This window comes from Odontesthes bonariensis, chromosome 1 (assembly GCF_027942865.1).
Source record: "Odontesthes bonariensis isolate fOdoBon6 chromosome 1, fOdoBon6.hap1, whole genome shotgun sequence".
Taxonomy (NCBI): Eukaryota; Metazoa; Chordata; class Actinopteri; order Atheriniformes; family Atherinopsidae; genus Odontesthes; species Odontesthes bonariensis.
In genome coordinates, this window is record NC_134506.1 from 36,420,673 (window position 1) to 36,440,522 (window position 19,850).

At 42.3% G+C, this 19,850-nt stretch overlaps 1 protein-coding gene across 12 annotated transcripts in view; it reads left to right on the forward strand.

The window, feature by feature from the left end:
• The window catches only part of myo9aa (myosin IXAa), a 120,125-nt gene extending 101,143 nt beyond the window's left edge, over window positions 1–18,982 (forward strand). For 7 of the 12 annotated variants that reach the window (XM_075465819.1, XM_075465810.1, XM_075465848.1 and 4 more), the window contains 22 exons: window positions 1,906–2,028; window positions 2,575–2,724; window positions 4,089–4,396; window positions 4,782–6,536; window positions 6,826–6,913; window positions 7,154–7,369; window positions 8,282–8,379; window positions 8,481–8,608; window positions 9,355–9,578; window positions 9,671–9,787; window positions 10,022–10,210; window positions 10,375–10,425; window positions 10,508–10,619; window positions 11,459–11,520; window positions 11,700–11,892; window positions 12,003–12,131; window positions 12,261–12,366; window positions 12,467–12,598; window positions 13,203–13,326; window positions 14,360–14,568; window positions 14,667–14,809; window positions 15,809–18,982. In XM_075465819.1, the coding sequence (XP_075321934.1) occupies window positions 1,906–2,028; window positions 2,575–2,724; window positions 4,089–4,396; window positions 4,782–6,536; window positions 6,826–6,913; window positions 7,154–7,369; window positions 8,282–8,379; window positions 8,481–8,608; window positions 9,355–9,578; window positions 9,671–9,787; window positions 10,022–10,210; window positions 10,375–10,425; window positions 10,508–10,619; window positions 11,459–11,520; window positions 11,700–11,892; window positions 12,003–12,131; window positions 12,261–12,366; window positions 12,467–12,598; window positions 13,203–13,326; window positions 14,360–14,568; window positions 14,667–14,809; window positions 15,809–16,311 (5,160 nt within the window). In that variant the 3' untranslated portion in view covers window positions 16,312–18,982. Of the gene's footprint in view, window positions 1–1,905; window positions 2,029–2,574; window positions 2,725–4,088; window positions 4,397–4,781; window positions 6,537–6,825; window positions 6,914–7,153; window positions 7,370–8,281; window positions 8,380–8,480; window positions 8,609–9,354; window positions 9,579–9,670; window positions 9,788–10,021; window positions 10,211–10,374; window positions 10,426–10,507; window positions 10,620–11,458; window positions 11,521–11,699; window positions 11,893–12,002; window positions 12,132–12,260; window positions 12,367–12,466; window positions 12,599–13,202; window positions 13,327–13,477; window positions 14,131–14,359; window positions 14,569–14,666; window positions 14,810–15,808 lie in introns of those variants that run through there. The other 5 variants (XM_075465838.1, XM_075465905.1, XR_012769818.1 and 2 more) reach the window with 4 other exon arrangements.
• The last annotated feature ends 868 nt before the right edge of the window (window positions 18,983–19,850 follow it).

The following is a 19,850-nucleotide window of genomic DNA, read 5'->3' on the forward strand; positions in this document are numbered from 1 at the left end:
AACCACACTGGCTCTCCAAAGAATGATGTCAACCCTCTGTGACTAATATAGCAGATTGTGTTTAGGATTGGAAGCTAGTTGTTGGGCAGAAATATTCAGGAGGGGCTCACGACCACTGCAGTTTCTTCTTACTGTAGTTTCCATTTTGTGGTTTTGACTGTTCACCACGCCAGTCACGTCCTGCCAAGGTTTTAGACAACGATTACATCACTTTAACTGGCTTATTAAGGAGTCGCTTTACCAGATATCAAGCTTGTTTTCCATTGTTGTTAAAGTGGTAGCTACACGAGGTATTATTTGCCGGGGCTCTGGCTGTTAGGACTTCTGTTCTCGGAAACAATGAGGGGTAACAATATTTTAATTACGGCACTGAAAGCAACTGAAAAACGTCATAATACTTTTAATTGAAGAAGCGTGACCCTGTCCATACACAATGTTCAATTTACACTGGGTAAGAGTGAGGGAAAGAGCCGTGCTTTCATGAGATAAAGCACATTTTAGGCCCTCATTTGTGACTGAACTGTATGAGTTTTGTTAATCTTTATTTATTCAATTCAATTCAGTTTTATTTATATAGCGCCAAATACAACAAATGTCATCTCAAGGCACTTAAATACTGTAGTCCAATTTAAGCCAATTCATTGTATTACTGCTCAGCTCTGGTACATCAAAGATTCAAATATGACACTTTTGTGACTAACTTGTTTATTATTAAGTTGTAATTACCTTTGATACTGAAATTGACTTTTTTTTTAACATGTTCAAACATGCCTGAAGAGTCTGTATAAGATTTTAGTTTTATTTAAGGTTCCACCAAAGATGTATTTTTCCATTTCAAAGCCAGATATTTTGCATAATTATCTGTTTGACTGTAACGGTTTGAGGATGCATTAACGCAGATGCTGTTGGTTTTGCGCACAGCTGTGAAGGCACCGTGCTGCATTATATGCACACACTCTGGAGCAATTTATGCTGCCATACAGGGAAAATACCAAACCGCATTCTTAACATATAACTGAATGATGAAACACTAGGAATGTTGCACGGCCAGAATCTTTTGTCAAACAAGAATGTTAAAAAAAAATGGCACCATTAAAACTACAGCGGTTAGTTCCTCAGTTCCCAAATACCGAGACACAAAGGAACCGTTTTGTTTTTATTTTCTCATCCTACAACACTGGAAAACTTTTTTCAACAAATGGTTGGAATAAAGATCCTTTACATTTTGTTTCATTTGTGGGGTTTTTTTTGTTTTTTTTTTTGTTTAAAAAACCAGACCTCATGAAAATATTTCAGTGATCTCACTCCGATATTCTTAGCACCAGACATTGTCATTTACCAGAAAATTCCTCACAGCATCTTTGGTGCTGCGGTCAGCACTAATGAGAAATGTCTTGAGGATGGTATCACTTTAGAGGACTCTGCTGATCGGAACAGAGCTTTTTCTTTGTCCTCGGGTCTCTGGAACACTCCCCGTGCTTGTAATTCTATAAACACAGCATCTGTTTGCCTGTCCACCCCCTACAGCCCAGGGTTCAGATTGTATTGAATTCAGACAATGAGCCTCAGTTTGAAGAGTGGGAGTTCAGCATATTTATGCCATGATGTTTGAGTCCCCCAAATATGGACTTCTACCTGAAACCACATGTTCGGTGACAGCTTTTTCGCTTAACATCCGCTCAGGGGATGCTACAGATGGCTTCCTCAGTTTCAGAGAGTTGCAGCTGAAATTCAGGCCCGGCCCATTAATCCTGAGCTAGGATTAATGTTGGATAAACTGATGACTTTAGCAGATTCATTGATGTAAAACTTTTTGTTGGACACATTACTGGACAGAAACACGAAATGAACGGAGCAAAGTAGATATATACTTCTCATTAACACCTTCTCCAATTCTCTTGGCAGGATTTTATCCACCACTACACTGCGCTGCTGCCAGAGGGCACCAGTGCTTCCAGAGAGGGCATCCAGGAATGTCTGGATCAGCTAGACCTGCAAGCAGAAGGGTATCAAGTAGGAAAAACAAAGGTATTTACCCTCTGTTTTCTTCACGTAGTTAAACACAGTGAGTCCAGGGCGTTTTTTAATATTGAAATGACATTAAAGACTGGAACAAACCTGTCATTTTGTGAATTTTGTTGTTTGGTGACTGAAGAAAATGCTGAGGGCTTTTCTGTCGCTGCATCCGAGACCTAAACATGATGTTAAATGCAACTCGCTAAAAATAAACGAGCAAAGTTTGGGGTTTCGGATGACCTCATATTACCTGAAAGCATCCTGCCTTTGGAAGAGGATGTAATGTAGACAGTGTCCTATGCTTGGTGTGTGTATGAATGGGGCATGGTAGAGGGGTCCATGCTACTGGGAGGCTGTCTATATAATTAGAGCATCATACCTGACATTCTTGTGACCGTGAATCCGTCCAGGGGTTTTTCAGGTTTGTTTGTGTGTGTTTGTAACTTGACTGTGAGCTTTTTTTTTTTTTTTTTAAGTGGAATGTGAATATATTTCTTTGTGAGCAGCCTCGCTCTTAATAAGTGTCCGTGCTCACTCCACCACGGTTCCTCCCCTCAGGTGTTCTTGCGGGAGGCTGAGCGCCTGTGGCTGCAGGCCTCACTCCACAGGGAAGTTCTCAGACTCATCGTCATGCTGCAGCGGCGATTCAGAGCCCAGCTGGAGAGGAAGCAGTTTGTCAGGATGAGAGAGGCGGCGATCTGCATCCAGGTACAAATCAACGCTTTTCATCATCACTGCCATTCCTTCTGTCTGAGACCCGATTTCTGAAAATGCTCCATAAGTGGCTGTAAAGCAACAATATGATAGTCACAGAATAGACTTAAAAAATGACGATCAGATTGAATTCTTGGAGATTCTAATTAAAAACTCACAAATTAAATTGTTCAAGGTTTTGTTTTACTTACATTTGTGATGTAAATCATGTTTGTTTCATCAGTGGGTCTGCATTATTCTGCTTACTTTATATTTGAAGTAAAATATAAGGCCATGATGCTGTGATATTACATGTGTTAACTGAAAAGTCTGAAACTGATGCATTCACATGAAGGATGCTTTATTTTTTAATTTATCAAGTCTGTAACCCCCCCCCCAAGCTGACACTTACTTACAGGAAGTTGTAATGGGAATATTATTTATTCTGAATATTTTGGGACATTTTTCTTCTATAAAACTTTCAAACAATTTGATATAAAGGGTGATAATGGGAAATCAGTGTTTTTTTTTTTCTAATATATCATACCCTTGGATCTTTCACATTTTTTTAACATTAAAACTCTAAATAAAAAAGAAATTCTCATAATTTGAGCGATTGCGTTTCATGCTGATATCTGCTTTTACCTTGTCATAGTGGCCTTCAGTAAAAATGCTTTGAGTTATACTAAACAAATCAGCAAGTTGCATTCTCAAAGAGAAGTTTTATCATACTCGAAGCCATAGTTTTTTTTTTCTTCGTACACCCTGAAGGTCTTTGCTTCTCAGGAAAACGAACACTGTTGTCAAAGTTTATGAAGGCGACCGTTTAGCTTCAGCTCTGCTGTGTGTAGTTCTTCATTCGAGGTGGAGGCGGGGTGGAGATGTGAAGTTTTGCTGGGATCAAATGGATTTACGAGGTTAAGTCGCAAGCTCTTTTTAAGAGTGGAAAAAATCCAGTCTCAGATGTAAAGGGCAAACGGTCCCTTTGAATCATGAAAGAAAAAAAAGCGAGAAATTTACAAAAAATGTCAGTTTCACACTTAAGGCGACAAGTTTGATTAATATTGATTAATGCATTTTCTTCCTTGAAGAAAACTATGAAAATAGGGTTTTTTCCTGGCTATTGAGAGTAGATTGTTATTTATGGAGAGATAAGAGATGTCCTAAATCCCATCTGAATTGATTCAGATTGTATATTTAAAGGTGACATTTCAGAAAAGTTATATGAAAGAAAATAGTTGTTAATGTAAATGATTAAATCTTGTTTATTAAAAATAGACTTTAACCGAATCAACAGTCGCTCTGAGCTTAAAAGAGGCTGTGAATGAATCCTCAGAGTGTCCTGAACATAGCATGTCATTGTCTTCACCTCCCTGCAGAAATGGTGGCGTTCTTCCCGGTCCATGGACGAGGATGAGAATTATGATCCCAGTGTCCAGGAGGGGGCAGCGTTGTGTCTGCAGGCACACTGGCGAGGCTACAGGGACCGTCAGAGGTTCAGGCTGTGGAGGCAGGCTGCTCTGGTGCTCCAGAGGGCATGGAGGTTCTGGCTCTATCGCCGCTGCTCAGCTGCTCTGGTTATTCAGACAGCCTGGCGCTGTCATCAAGCCAGAGAAGCCTACCTGCGGCTGTATGGTGCTGTTATACTGCTCCAGGCAATTTGCAGAGGTTTCCTCACCAGGCAAAGGTGAGCCATACTGTGAAATGAAAATATTTTTTTTTACAAAGGTTCACTCCTAAAATAGCTTCTGGGGGTAGATGACTGAGTGATTTTGCGCAAGCTTGTGAAAAACCAGATTAATCTTTGCACACAGCTCCAGCAGTGTATTTGGGCTTTGTTCTGTGTGCAAAAACACTGCTAAGAACATACCATTATGCAAGCAATCCAACACAAAGTAGCTCTACAATCAGCTAAGCTGCTGAGAGCAAGACTTCGCACATAAGACTCCGTATGGTTATTTCTTGAGGAAGTTAACATTAGTCATTGATAACTACCTTTTTGAGTATCTTCAGGAAGGTAAAGGAAGGAGTTGCAGATAGAGCTGAAACGGTTGTCCCGTCTTGACTTGCAGCTTCAGAAAACTGAGAGAACAAAGACTGAGGGAGCAGCAGGAGAAGCTGCTTCAGCTGCAGAATGGCCAGGTGAGCCTCACACCGGGAGAGGAGGAGGAGGAGGAGGAGGAGGAGGAGCTGCCTGAAAGAATCATGGGGCTGGACCTCAGCACCTGGGAGGATCGTTCCTACGAGCAACGAGAACGAAGCCTCCAAGAACTCGGCAACCAGCGGGGGGCAGTAGAGCAGGAAGAAGCAGATGAAGATCAGGTGAGGGCTAAAGAGAGCGCCTCCGCTGTAGAAACTGAGGCATCAGTCTTACTCCCATCATCCGCTGTGGTGGTACGAGAGAGAGCTCGAGCTGCAGATGACCCCAGCCAGAAAACCACTCGAGCCAAAAGAGAGAGCCGACGGATGAGAGAGTTGGAGCAGGCCAAGTTCAGCCTGGAGCTCCTCAAGGTCCGAGCAAATAGCGGCGGAGCTTCATCTCCCTCGGAGGAGAAGCGCTGGTCCGCGGAGCTGATGCCTCCTGTCAGCCCGCCTCTTCGTTCACCCCTCGGCAGCCCTGACAGCCAGAGCTCCAAAGGCAGCTTTGAGCTTCTCATCATGGATGAGGAGCCCCCAAAGGCTACAGAGGAAGTTACAGACAGTGACGACACCTGCTCCCCTCTACCACCTGTCGCTCCGGTATCTGAACCCGATGTGGAGACTGTTTCCACAAGCCCAAAGCCAGCTGAACCACAGCAGCCAGGGTTTTTGGATTCTGATGTCTCACAAAGGAGCTTGAGCCCACACAAAATGGATCTTTCAGTCCCCTGTGCCCCCTCACATCCGCCCAAAATCGAGAACAACCTCCCGACCTTTTACGTCCCTTCTCGTGAGGGCAGCACAGTAATCTCCCATCATCCTGCTGAAGAGCCTCAGAGAAACAAAGAGCCAGCCTCCACCTCCATCCCCAAGCCTCTCAAAGAGAGACGAGAGTTGGCACGGCGACCCGTGGTCGTGGTCATCAGTATGCAGAAAGAAACGCCACTAAGTGAAGAGCTGAGTGGCATCCTCCGTCCTACTGTAGACTCTGCATCCCAGACAGGGGATTTGACACCCTTTCTACAGAAACCTGCTCCAGCTCCTGCATCTCATGGTCCTGTTCGCCGGGCAGACCAGGCTGTCATAGAGAAACTGGTGCGACTCAACGAGGAGAAAGAGGAGCGGCAGCGTAATCAGCAACAGCAGAACGAGAGGGAGATGATGGAGCAGATCAGACAACAGAAGGAAGTGCTGGAGCAGCAGCGTCTTTTCTTCGCTCAGTACGAGAGAGACATGTTTGAGAAGCAAAGGGGAGAAGCTCTGCACAGGATACAGCAGAGCCGACAGGGTGGACAGGATTTTTCTGAAACCGCCACCTCCAGAAAGACCGTTAGACCCAGTTCCCTGCTGATTGAGAGAACGCCCCAGCAAGCTCCTCATGGAAGAACGCAGTCGGACTCGACTCCCCCAATGCTGCACTCTCCTCCAGGCGAAGACACTCATGGCAGCGCACGCCACCCCAAGCTGCCCCCTCCGCCTTTCTCCGCTCCCACCGAAAGACGCAAGGACAGCAGGCCTGTTGCTGAGGGCTGGGCCCCCAAACTCACACTGGAGTCCAGAGATGGAGGACCACCCAGAGTTCGAACAGCGACCAAGAAGCTGCCAAGTCATCCAGGCACCACAGTCAGTATGACTGATAAGCCAGGCAACATCTTCTTTTCTCCAAAGGACAAAGTAGCATCTGCAACGTGAGTATTTCATTTTTCTGTGCTTGTCCAGTGCATGTTCATGTTGCAGGAACTGATTTAGTGGCCGACTTGTATGGCGGTTTTAATAACAGGATGATTTATAGTCAATATGTAATGTTCATTTCATGTTGTTTTTTTAAATGTGGCCTCTCATGCAACTGTCTTCTAATTTAAAAAAAAAAAAAAAAAATGAGGCTTGAATTTAATGAATGAATAAATGATGACTTTACATTCTAACAGTACCTTTTTGTACTCATGATTTCCTCCTTCTCTCTGTCACTTTTGACAGTGATGCTGCCACTAAAACACCTGCAGCCATTCCCACAGAAGGACCCACAGCAGCCTCAAAGCCCTCTAAAGGAGCAAAAGCACGGGATGTAAGCAGCGCATATATTTTATTTATTTGGAATCATTTTTTTAAAAAAAAGCCATGCTTTCATTTAGCATGTTTTGTGTTGTTACTGAATGAGTCTTTGCAGGATAACTCTTAATTTTACATTAGAGGCATCGCAGCTGACCGACACACACGAGGGCAAAGAAAAATGCTTTTAAGTATCTTCTCCTGATCAGTACAGGCACCTGTTAATCACGCTGTTATCACCTCTGGTAAACTCCAGGTTGGCAGAGTGGGCCAAAAAAAGAAAGCCAGAATGGCACGGACCCGCTCCGACTTCCTCACCCGCGCCCCCACCCTTTCAGTTGGGGGCGATTCAGACGAGGAAGACTATGATGGGGACAGCCTCCACAGCCCCCGTCATTACACTCTACCCCTCTCCAAACAGAACTCCACGGAGGCAGGCTTAAGGGAGTCCTGTTTCAGTGACTCAGACATGGTAACAGGCGCCATCCGAGCCACCAGTGGCCCTCTCTGCTCTGCTAAAGCTCTGCTCTCCTTGACTTTTTTCTAACCCACTCAGCCGAGAGAGCATAGGTCTGCATCTCACCTCTGACTCAAGCTGAGCTTCAAAATATTTCTGGTTTCTAATAGAGTAACTTTTCCTAAGAGTGGAAGACATTTCAAAGGCATTTCCAAGCAGGTATTTCAAAGAGGTTTTGAAATACCTGCTAAATAATGTTGTGTAATCAGTAATAAAAGCTATCCTGCCATTGTTGCTACATATATAGTCTTGTCAGTGTTTGATTACATTTAAGGTTGTCACTGAAAGCCAGCCATTGCCATCTGTGTAAAATTTACTTTACAGATTATTATTCAGGACAATATTTGAAATGTATTTTCCCTGAAAATATTCAACTTTTAACATAGTTGCCTGACTAACATTTTGTTGGCTACTCTGCCTCTCACCGCTGGTTTTTCTCCCTCGTTTAGTTCCGGTTCCTTCTGGTTCAAATATGAAAACTTGCATGTCACTTGGTCACACTACCTTTCTTGGCAGATAGTGCTGTTCTCTAGTCAAACTGGAAATCCTTGAAAAGGAATCAAGGCTTTTTTTGCTTAACAAAACCTTCCCATCTTTTTTTTTTTTTTTTTTCTCTGAAAACTATGTCTCTATGTTGTGTTACTGCATTGTAATATCATGAAAATTGCATATAGAATTTGCTCCTTTAGATATCCTCACAAGAAGCTTTGATTAATGTAAAATGTACTGCACTGGAGGTGTGACGGTGCCATCTACTGGCTTAAAGATGCCCTAGGATCAAAGCATACCAGACTACATGGAAATGCAATGTATTGTCTTCTGTTTTGAAATGTCTTTAACATGTTGTCCAACTTCACCTGGTTTCAGCCTGAAAGCTCTGAGGAGCAGAAGAAGATACACAAAGCCATGTCGTCAGGAGATCTCGGCAAAGTAGATTCAATGCGCAAGAGTTCGCAGGATGGAAGGTTTGTCACAGTGCTAGCTTTTAGTTTTACACACACGTTTTTGTTCCTTAATAATTTTAAGGACGGTTTTGTCACAAATAAATTATTTACATTTTAACCAGGGTTCGTAAGATGCGTTTTTGGGGAAAAACCAAGTACGGGGATAAGAAGACGTCCAGAGAAAAGCTGATTTGTGGGGCTGATTCCCTGGATGGAGAGTATGGAGATACTGGGCCGTTGCTGGGAGATGGTGAGATATCTATGTGGAAGCACTTTACACGACTTAAACTATTTAAAACTTGTATCAGAACTTTCTCATATGATTTAGATTTGTCTGAAAACCTCAAAAAATGTATACTCACTGAAATGGGAAAGAAAGTCATTTAGATACTTAGAAGTCATTCTGCCCAAAGTGTGATTTTTAATTTTTAAAATAAAGTCCAAGAACTGAAACTGTTAAAATCAATGTTTTACCAAGATTTTCATATCTTTTCTGAACTCTTCCAATTCCGCTTTTTCATTGCTATTTTAAAGAATAGAACAAAATTATTTTAAAATAAAAAAGACTGGACGCTATGTAGAATATTACAGCTACAGAGAGGAAAAGGAGGATGGGAGCGTAACGTGTCTAAGAAATTATATCTCAGCACAGAGCAAAGCATTACTGCGTAGGTGTAGCCTCTTGTATGAGGCACAGTGGGAGGATATAGAATGTAAAATGATGCATGACGCACATATACAGGCTGTACTTGCACAAACATATAGATAGAACACCCATGGCCGAAATCGGTACTTCGGGTTTTGGATTTTTACATCAAATAAGATGGAAGATGGACTCAAACTTTGGATGTAGAAAAAGTATAACATCCCTATGCAACATAATAAAGGAAGTTGTAATAAGGAGTTTCCAGACTCTACGAGAACTATTTTAATTGGAAAATGAAGATTTTAATCGATATTTCCCAATATTCCCAATGAAAATTCTCATTGACACAGCAGGTCAGGAAAACATGTCGCCGCCCTGCAGTCCTGATCTGACGCTGGATCGAGGGTTCAAAGACCTGAAGGAGAACAAGGAGCCTTCTCCCAAGGTGAAGCGAAGGCGGAGCGTGAAGATCAGCAGTGCGACCATGGAACCCGCTCAGTGGCAGAACGACGCGCTGCAGATCCTCACCTGCACCAACGACTACAGGAGCATGAACGATTTCCTCATGAAGAAGGTAAAGCCAAACCTCTCTTAGTCCCTCGATACATATGGGTGAGCTGGATTGTATAACAGGAACTTCTAAAAATGTGTGGGATTGTGTTGAAGATTAACGACTTGGACACAGAGGACAGTAAGAAGGACACCATGGTGGACGTCGTGTTTAAAAAGGCTCTGAAGGAATTCCGTCTGAACATTTTCAACTCCTATTCCACAGCACTCGCAGTAAGTGTTGTTAACTCTGTGGTCACAATCTGTCCCAGCTGAAGACGGTTTCCACCATCTTGAAAATTCTTCGTCACACATGATGATGAAGACCAAATTTGGATCAAATTACAACTTTATCATAGATGAAATAGCAGTTTGAACACATGTTTTATTCCTTCAGATATTTTGTACTGTACAAGAAGATTGTTTTCAAAGTCTAAATGATCTCATGACTGTTTTCTTTCTCCATAGATGGATGATGGTAAGAGTATCCGCTACAAAGACCTTTACGCTCTGTTTGAGCACATCTTGGAGAAGACCATGCGACAAGAGCAGAGGGACTGGAGGGAATCTCCTGTCACAGTGTGGGTCAATACTTTTAAAGTTTTCCTGGATGAGTTCATGACTGAGTACAAACCTCTGGACAGTACAATCAGCAAGGTAATAGTTTGGGATTTTGCACGATGTTAAAACTGTCCACAGATGTTTGACCAAGCTTTGTGGCAACCTTAAAGAAATGTCTACAGATTTATTGTTGTTTTTTCTCTAGATTTTATATATGTCACATTGGTGTTTATTATTAGTCTTTTTTCTGTTCATTGCAGCCAATACCTAAACCTGAACGCAAAAAAAGGCGAAAAAAGGACACAGACATTGTAAGTCTCCTCTTTTTCCCTTGGGTTGCACACATGTGCAGGCTGTTTTAAGTTTGTTAAAGCGCTCCGCTGCTCTTTGCAGGTGGAGGAGCACAACGGCCACATCTTCAAGTCCACCCAGTACAGCATCCCGACGTACTGTGAATATTGCTCGTCTCTAATCTGGATGATGGATCGTGCGTGTGTGTGCAAACGTGAGTGTGGAGGCAAAATGTCACAACTGCAATTCAACACACCTGAAGAGTTTCTCACGGATTAGAAAAACTGACCCTAGATTTACGGTCTTGAAGGCCATAGACGACGAAAAAGTTCCCAAAAGACGAGGCGTGTCCCAAAGTGTTTCAATCATCATTTAAGTTGATAAAATTATTAATCAAAATATGGGAAGAATGAAATGTTTTAGTTATTTAGCCAGGAAAAAATAGATTGTTTTAGTTACATAACTGTCACAACTTTGAATAAAATGAAAAAATTCAAACTTTAGAGAGGTCCAAATTATATTATCGACTAGCAGAAAGAGGAAGAACCTGTGAGGAGTACATCAGGATATGACTTGTACGCATGATTTAATTAGCTGTAAAATAATGTGACGTAAAGGAAACCTCCTTTCTTTCCAAACGTTTGGGACCTCACACACACACACGCACACACAAACATCTCTGTCTTCTACAGTGGTATTCACGTGAAGTTGGATACACACACATGCTCGCCCACATACCTCATTTCTGTGGCTGATCCGTGTCCAGCCGGGCCTCAGCCATCCAGCCCCGCCCCCTCTCCCTCCTCAGCCCTAATCAGATTGTTTTCAACTGGACTCATGGGGTCTGCGGCTCCGTCTCTCCACAGATTTCTCCACACAGTTTTTCCTTTATTCACACAGGATGCTTTCTTCCTGCCAGCCAATGCCACTTTGCTTTCTCTAGCGATAACAGTTTTTGCTATTGTCAAAACTTCTGCTGAATTATGAGGAGGCACTCTCGTTCTGTGGATAATGGAAATGACCTGTTTGATCTCTCTGGCTGTGTTCATCCAGTGTGCCGGTACGCCTGTCACAGAAAGTGCTGCCAGAAGACGACCAACAAATGCAGTAAGAAGGTGAGTCGGCCATATTGTGCATCCTCACAATGATGTCTTGTGACATCAGTTGTGTTATTTTTGGGGTTTATGCACAGTAGCTTCTGTTGTCTCTGTCGAGGAATGACCATTCTTTGTTGGAACACTTACATTTTTCCTGTACATCATGTCCATGTATTTCTGTTTGTTTCTGAGTGCAGTTTGATCCAGAGCTTTCCTCCAGACAGTTCGGGGTGGAAGTTTCTCGTCTCACTAACGATGAGAGGACGGTTCCTCTGGTGGTTGAGAAGCTGATCAACTACATTGAGATGCATGGCCTCTACACTGAAGGAATCTACAGAAAATCCGGTTCCACCAACAAAATCAAAGAACTCAAGCTCGGGCTGGACACAGGTAATCTTCTGCTTCTCAGCTTTTAAAGTTGACAAAGGTGAATCTGAAGGGATCGAGCCTGATTACAAAGCGTTGTGTGACTCGTCTGCACTCTCCCTGTGACCACACAGATGTGGACAACATGAACCTGGATGATTACAACATCCACGTAATCGGTAGCGTTTTCAAGCAGTGGCTGAGAGACCTGCCTAATCCCCTGATGACGTTCGAGCTGTATGAAGAGTTCATACGTGCTATGGGTAAGCGGTCGGCATCACATACTGTGGTTTTCACATCCTTCAGCCACCGTCTGCAATAACACTTTAGTGGCAGTATATTTGTTTGCTGCACCAGTAAATGCCAATTCATCTTGTTTTATGCCACCTCAGGTTTGCAGGATAAAAAGGAGACAATGAGGGGGGTGTATTCAATTATCGACCAGCTCAGCAGAACTCACTTAAACACTCTGGAACGCCTCATATTTCACCTTGTCAGGTAATAAAAATATTAAATGTTGTAGAGGGTTCATACAACTTACATAAAACTGTTATTTCTATCCTGATAGAATACTCTAACACTGAACGTGTGCTTTTAGGATTGCCTTGCAAGAGGAGACAAACCGTATGTCAGCTAATGCCTTGGCTATAGTTTTTGCTCCCTGTATCCTTCGCTGTCCGGACACCATCGACCCGCTACAGAGCGTCCAGGACATCAGCAAGACAACGGCGTAAGAATCCGCCTCCTGCCTTTCAAATAGACACAACCTCTGCCTTTGGCTTTGTTAATGGAAAGTGCAGGGAGGGCTCTTCAGTGGGGACAGGCATGACTAAGGGGAAAAATTGGAGACGATGTTCAATTGAATTAATCTATTTCATGTGAGAACACTGAAATAACTTTTTTACAATCAGGTTTAGCAAGATTATCAGACAGAAGAAGGACGAGTTGGAAAGGATTTTTGAGCGGTGGGAGAAAATGTTGCTCAGTTGAGTTTTATGAAGCAGCCTTTTGCTGTTTGTGTCTAAATTCTTGGACTTTACATATACATACATACTCCATGCATACGTACATATAAATACATCTTAGTATTGATTTTGTATGCTGAACTGTGCAGATTTCCTCAAACCAATGGTGGATGGAATTAATGGCATGAGCACATAATTTTATTTTGGGAACAACGAGCTTTAGGGAAAGTACAAAGCTCATATTGTATTCAATAAATAAGTCTGCAACAAGGCTCTTTGAGTAGCTTAATATAAGCTAATCATTCTGCTGCACCGTAAAGTACTTTCAGTGATACTTAACTGGTTCTGTTTGTCGTCATTCCTCTGTAGGTGTGTGGAACTTATCATTTGTGAGCAGATGAATAAGTATAAAGTGCGACTAAAGGACATCAATACGCTGGAGTTTGCTGAGAATAAGGCCAAGAGCAAACTGACCCACATACGACGGTCAATGGTGAGATCAAAGAGCAGGACTAATCCCAGTCATGGTTTCTACCTGACTTCCTAAAAAGAATCACTGCTTTAACTTCCATCATTTCCTCCTTTCCTAGCAGCTTCTCTCCTCTCCTCAATCTCTGCCCTAATGTGTCTTTTCCTTTACCCAGAGACCAGTTCTAATAGCTGTTAGATTTATGAGCATAGCGCACAGTATGGTATGTATACACGCACAGCGGATCACACCCGCAAGCCATCTTCCAGTGTTGTGGTGCCACAGAGTTCTCTCCTTTCCCAAAGCATGTGTCATCCCATCACATTTTTGGTTGTTTGTTGGACTATATTCTCTAACTGTCTCTTGTGGATGAAATTAAGGACGTTATGCAATCATCCAGTGGCCTCTGATTAGATCTACTTAATGCCGTGTGGAGTATTAAACATACAAAGCAAACATTTTCTGTTTTTTCGATGACTTCAAACCCATTTGAAAATAAGAATGAAACCATTTTCAGGTTTTCAGCAAATAACAAGAGGCTCAAACATTCTTTTTGCTCTCATAAGGACAGGAAAAGGTGCATGTGATTTTGTCATTGCTTTCTCTGGACAAACTGTGGTCAAACATTATGTGCTTTTGCTTCTATGTGCCCCGAGCAAATACCGTATTAGTATCACAAAACGGTGACATTGTTACTATTAGCTCCACGTTTAAGAGCCGAGGTGGGAGTTTTAAAGCATCTAAGCATTTGAAAACTGGCAATGCTGATACTTCTTCTCTTTTTTTGCTTGTTACTCTCGTTAATAGCAGCCAAAAGCAACTAAAAAGGTAAAGTGAGTGTATAATTGTGCTGTAGTTATTGGTATGTTTAATTAGTGCTGCTCTATTCTCCTTAAATCTTTAATTAATGTATTAAAGAGTAGCTGCTTGCCAAACAAGGCGTAAAGTGCTTTAAATGACAGCATTTTACGCTTGTGATGATCAGCTGCTTTATGAATCATGAATGTTTAATTTACTTTGGTGAAAAGACAGTATGTGCTGTTGGTTTGCTCCTCAGGGAAAAGGCCACGTGCAGCGAGTGAGCTACCACACGCCTTCACCTCCAGTAAGTCCACGGGTGCTGTCTTTTGCCGATGCTGTGAGAGAAGAAAGTGGCGGTGAGGAAGGAGCCGAGTCGTTTGTGGACGTCTCTGAGCATCAGCAGGCAGCCATGCACCAGGAGGAGAGAGTGCTGACGGAGCAACTGGAACACCTGCTGAAAGAGAAGTACGTACAAAAACGTTTCATCTGTGAACCACTCGTGTGATTTTAATGCCAGCTGTCTTCAGTTCTTCTGTTAATGCTGATAATGTTCTCCTCCACAGAGAGGAGTTGACTTTTGAAATGCTGACTCTGGAGCCACGAGCATCGGATGATGAGACCCTGGAGTCTGAGGCTTCTATCGGTACAGCCGACAGCTCTGAAAACCTCAATGTGGACTCTGAGGAAACCATTTCTGACTTTTCTGGTATGTCTTCGCGCAACAAATCCGAACTCACATTTGAGTTTGCTGTTTTTTAAAGGGGGACATATTATGGAATCTGATTATGTGCTTGACAGCACATGATTGAATGTCTGAAGACACTGCTAACTGAACTGAGAAACTCAGAAAAAACTGAACCCTGTAACGTCCCTTAGGCCTGAAAATATGCAATTTTAGTGAGTCATTCATGTACCTGAGAATTGTAAAGTTCAAAGTATTTTGTTCTTACACTAACAGCAAATTATTTTAGTAGCCAGTACTCTACTAAACTTAAGTAAGAAAGAGCTAATAATGCTCTGCCAGACTGGGAAATCTTACTTCTTGGTGATTTCAACATTTTTTCCCTGTCGAAAGTTGGAAATTCTGATTTATAATTTGAGATGGAACACACCACCCTCCAATATTAGAAACACAAAAAGGCCATTTTAACAACAATTACTGACAAACTAATGAAGTGACAATGGAGCTGATACATGCCGTGTGTTTCGACTGGAGCATGAAGATAAATGCCAGCTCCTGTTACTTAAACCTTCCTGTCTGTGCTGTTTTTATTTTTTTTATTTATTTATTTATTTTTTTTTTTTTTTAACAACCTGGGTCAGTTCAAAACATGACCCATGATGAGATTTTGCCCAATAAAGAGTGATCGGTATCCGCTATCCCTTTGGAGCACATTTGTGTCCATTCTCTATTTGCACTGTAGCTCGAAGCTGCAGGACTGAGCTCAGTAATGGAAACAACCCCCCAGATGAAAGTTGTTCACTGTGTGCATTCAAACCAGTTGCAAGGGAAAAAAATCATGGATTAAAAAAAGAAAAGATTTGTAATGTCTCTCTGTCATATTTTGACCAAAGCATGTCATTAATACCTCAGGAAAGTGCGTCAACTTGTGAAGAAAGACATAATGTGTATTTTAAGAGTATTTGGGGCAAAAAGGACAGAAGGGAAAAAAAACGCTTGACTTGCCTGTGTCTCTTCTTTCAGAGAAAGGTCCAGCGTTGACTTCCCCATGGCCTCACAGATCTGATGGGAAAAGCCCCCGACGCCGCACTCACCGCCGGCAACCGGACAGCCAGGACTCTGTAGACTCTTGTTCCTCTGTTTCCTCCTCCTACTCCTCCTCATCTCACTTCCACTCGTCTTCCACCTCTTCCTCTGCCACCACCCGGCGCTTTCGCTTCCACTCCAAGTCTCCCGCTGTGGGTTCAAGTCCAGCCCAGTCTCAGTCCCAGGATCTGAGTGCCTCTCAAACGTCCCGATCTGACAGCCTTGAGAGCAGCCCTACGGGAGAGCAGGAAGGCCCGTATGACGAAAGGCCCATGTTTACCAGCCGCGGCACCTACAACCCGGAGAAAGGCAAACAAAAACTGAAAGGAGCCAGGCATTCAACGCCGAGGCACTCGAGAGAAGGCGGTGGGCACGGCAGGGACCCCCCAGACATACCACAGCCCCTGGTACTGTATGGCAATAATGAATTCATGGTATGAAGGACACTGGGACACCAAAACTCTCCCTGTCAAGCTCCCAGGCAAGCATAAATGTCCTCAGCAGGAGACGACATTATGACACCTGAGCTCCACTTCTTGCAGCATTCTTGCTTAGCCTCTCACTGTTGAAGCCTGTGAAAAAGTGTCCCAAGTGCCGTGTACAGTGCTTCCACCGCCAGAGGGTGCAGGGGGTGTCTGGCAGAGGGGCAGGAATCCGTGGAAGGGCTCCTCTGCTGTGGACTCAACTGCCACCCATGCTCTCACAGTGCCTTGGCAGCTCTTTCCTCAGCTCCAAGAGGAGACACACTGAGCAGGAGGACAGGGAAAAGGGAATGTTGGATTACGCGGATGACCACTCAGCATCAGGGAATGTTGGAGAGCTGGAAAGCTGAAGCAGTGTACCACAGTAAATGAGTCGAACCAGGCACAATCGGGCCTCGAGGCAGTTCCAGTGGACTTAAAGCTCAGAGTTATTAGCTGCTTTATGAGTTTACAGTTCATAACAATCAGTGTAAGCAGTGGATGCTATGTTATTACAAATTATTTTTCCCTTATTTAATAAGTTTTAATGTCACAGAATTTCCTTATAGCATATAATATACAGGTATAAAAACTGTACATAACCGGAACACCAGCTTCTGCTGGGTAGTTGAAGTCAATATTTATCTTTTTTTTTTTTTTTTGGAGTATCCTGGACAGAGATGTTGGGATGTTGGGGCAGTGGATGCTACACTTGTGTGTGTGCATGTGCAAAGCGCCCATGCGTGACTGTATGTATGTGTGTGAAAGAGAAAAACCACTTCATGTGTTTTAAGTTTAAGTTTGTGCTGCTTTTTTTTTTTCCCTTACAAGGGAAATTCCGCCATCAAAGGGACCAAGTCAGCTGGTGTGAATTCCAGCCAAGGGGATCCCAGCTCTTTAAGAATGTCGGACGCGTGTAAGATACCTGCATTCTACTGCTAGACAGCCATACAACAATTGTAATATGCAGTACAGTTGATGTGTACAGCATAGTGGACAAATGCCATTCGCTTCTTTAGAATCTGTTTTCAACCCACTCCCAAAGCCACCCCCGCCTGTCTCTGAAGTGTTTGCTCAATAGCGACCAAGCAAGAGCATAAAATACTTTTGTCTTCTGTCGTCATTTATTAATGTCTGTTTTTTTTGTCAAATGGATTTTTTTCGTTTGTCCTGCTATAAGCCAGTCTTGATTATCATAAACGGTCATTGTTCGAACAAAGACATACTGTGAAAATAGATGGCACATCAAATAGGCCTGTTGAGCAGCAGTATTTGTATTAGAAATGGCTAAAAGGCATCCAGCCGCGTTTGATTTTGTTCCACTTCTGATTCTCCTCACTGTGACATGTCAAAATGACAAGTACCTCATATAAGAGAAGGATTTCACACTATTGCTAGTCAGTTGCAGTGCTCCACAATCGATAATTTATCATGTAACAGCACCTTATTTGTAAAACTTGGAAGTAGAAGTAATCCCATATAATTTGTGCATAAGCAATATCAAGAACATTTGCTGCTACGACCAGAATATTATCGTGGCTAATGTTAGCAAACTCAATACTGTTGTGTAACCGATATAATTGGCATTACTGGTTAATTTGCTAACTTTTGCCTCTTCTCCGCTTGTCTTGGTCTTGCTCTGAATTTTTGCATTTCCAGACATTCTGTATATGTCACCGCAGTGGCCACAGTTACGTAGTATGAACACTTGCTTAAGTAACGAGGGGTTTGAAGATGTTCTTAGATATAAATAAGCTGCTGTCTTTGATATATTTTGCGCTCTAAGTGACACAGTCATTTCCCGAGGTATTTTATAGACGACTTTGATTTGAAATGCCTCAAAAGAAATGGAGCTCCTTTTTTCTCAGAACATAGGGATTAATGCTTTGAAATTTCTGACATTAGGCTAAATAAAAATCATAAGATCAAACAGTCTTTGATAAAACTGTGACTTTAATGTGACAATGTTGGCACCTTTGAATCCTGTGGGTTTTTAGCTGTTGTTCCCTATTAAGAAATTAAACAAGACCCCAGCTCATGCTTCTTCCCCCTGGAGGAACATGTCGGGTGCTAAAGGTTTTTTCATTGTCGCAGGCCTTTTTGAATAGTTGCTCACCTTTTAGGTGCTGCTTCTGTCCTAGGAGGCAGTTTGATCTACCAGAGCAGGAGTTACTCAACCCAGGGTACATGTCTGCATTTTTGAGTCTGCAGAATTTGAAATCTATCTTTGGGATGTATTTACCTCTGATTTAAAAACAGAAATCGACTTTGATTAAATCAGTCCACATCACCTGAGGTGCAAGAGGGCAGACATAATGGTGTTTTGGTTTCTTTCACATTTTCCAAAGTATGTAGTTTTATGCTATTTATATATTTCTGTCAAGTAATTACAATAATTGTTTAAATTATTTAAAAAAAAATAGTTTAATCTGTTTGGAGTTAACGTAAAACCAACGTCAGTATAAGATAACATAAGTCCAGAGTTCTTACAGGTGCTGGAAGTCCTTCAAAATGCTTGACTTTTGTGTTGTTGTTTTTTTTTTTTTCAAGGTTCGAGAAGTGTTTGAATTTTGGACACAGTACTTGAAACTGTAATTCAACTGCTTTCATAATAAATCACTTTCTGATTTATTTGTTTGCCATTTAGCTGAGCAAACGGGATAAAGCCTGATCTTTTACCTCAAGCAGCACATCTTTACCCGAGTCAGGAAGCAGCAGCGGAGGAGCAACAGGCATTGCCTCTGTCCCATCCATGTCCTTATGTTCTCTATGATCAATGCAAAGATGAGGGGCCCTAGCACCAACTTAAGTTATGGGTACTTTGGTTTTCAAAGAGCATACATCGATTGCTCAGTGTGCTGTCCCTGCTGTGAGGATTCAAGATGAGCAGTAGCCAGAAAAATTGACTTTTTTTAAGCAATGAAGATACAAATGATTTGATTTGTATACAGTTTATTCAAAAATGCTAAAGGAGCTGATGGACTGTCTTTCACAGTTTCCATCGTGAATTTAAGGGAACTGATGTGATTTGTCAAAATGTCACACAGGTCAGACAGGTTGGACAATATAGGATGCCAAGACTACTTAAAGGTAGGCGCCACCTATTTTGGTTGTGTGACAGGTACCCCTCTTTAGAATACAATCACAAAAGAGAATTGTGGTTATTTAAAGCTGGAAAATCATAAAATAAAATCACCTTAAAATGCTTGAAAGGTGTTGAGAGCCTTATAAGATTTCCTAAAGCTATAGAATGCTTTGAAGGGTCCCCAAAATGTTGTGCTTTATTTTATTATAAGCCTCGTGCACCATGTTTTTTGTTAGTTTTACTTAATCTATGAGTAGGTGGCAAATTAATTGATTGGCTGAAAAATTGGTCATTAAACAAAGGTACAAAGTACGGCAAACAATAGAACATTGTAAAGAAATCATAAGCCTGCTTTATTATCGGGTGTCAAATGGCATTTCCCTGCTGAATCCATTAACCAGTATGCCGACATCAGCAACCTTCAGCCTTGAAG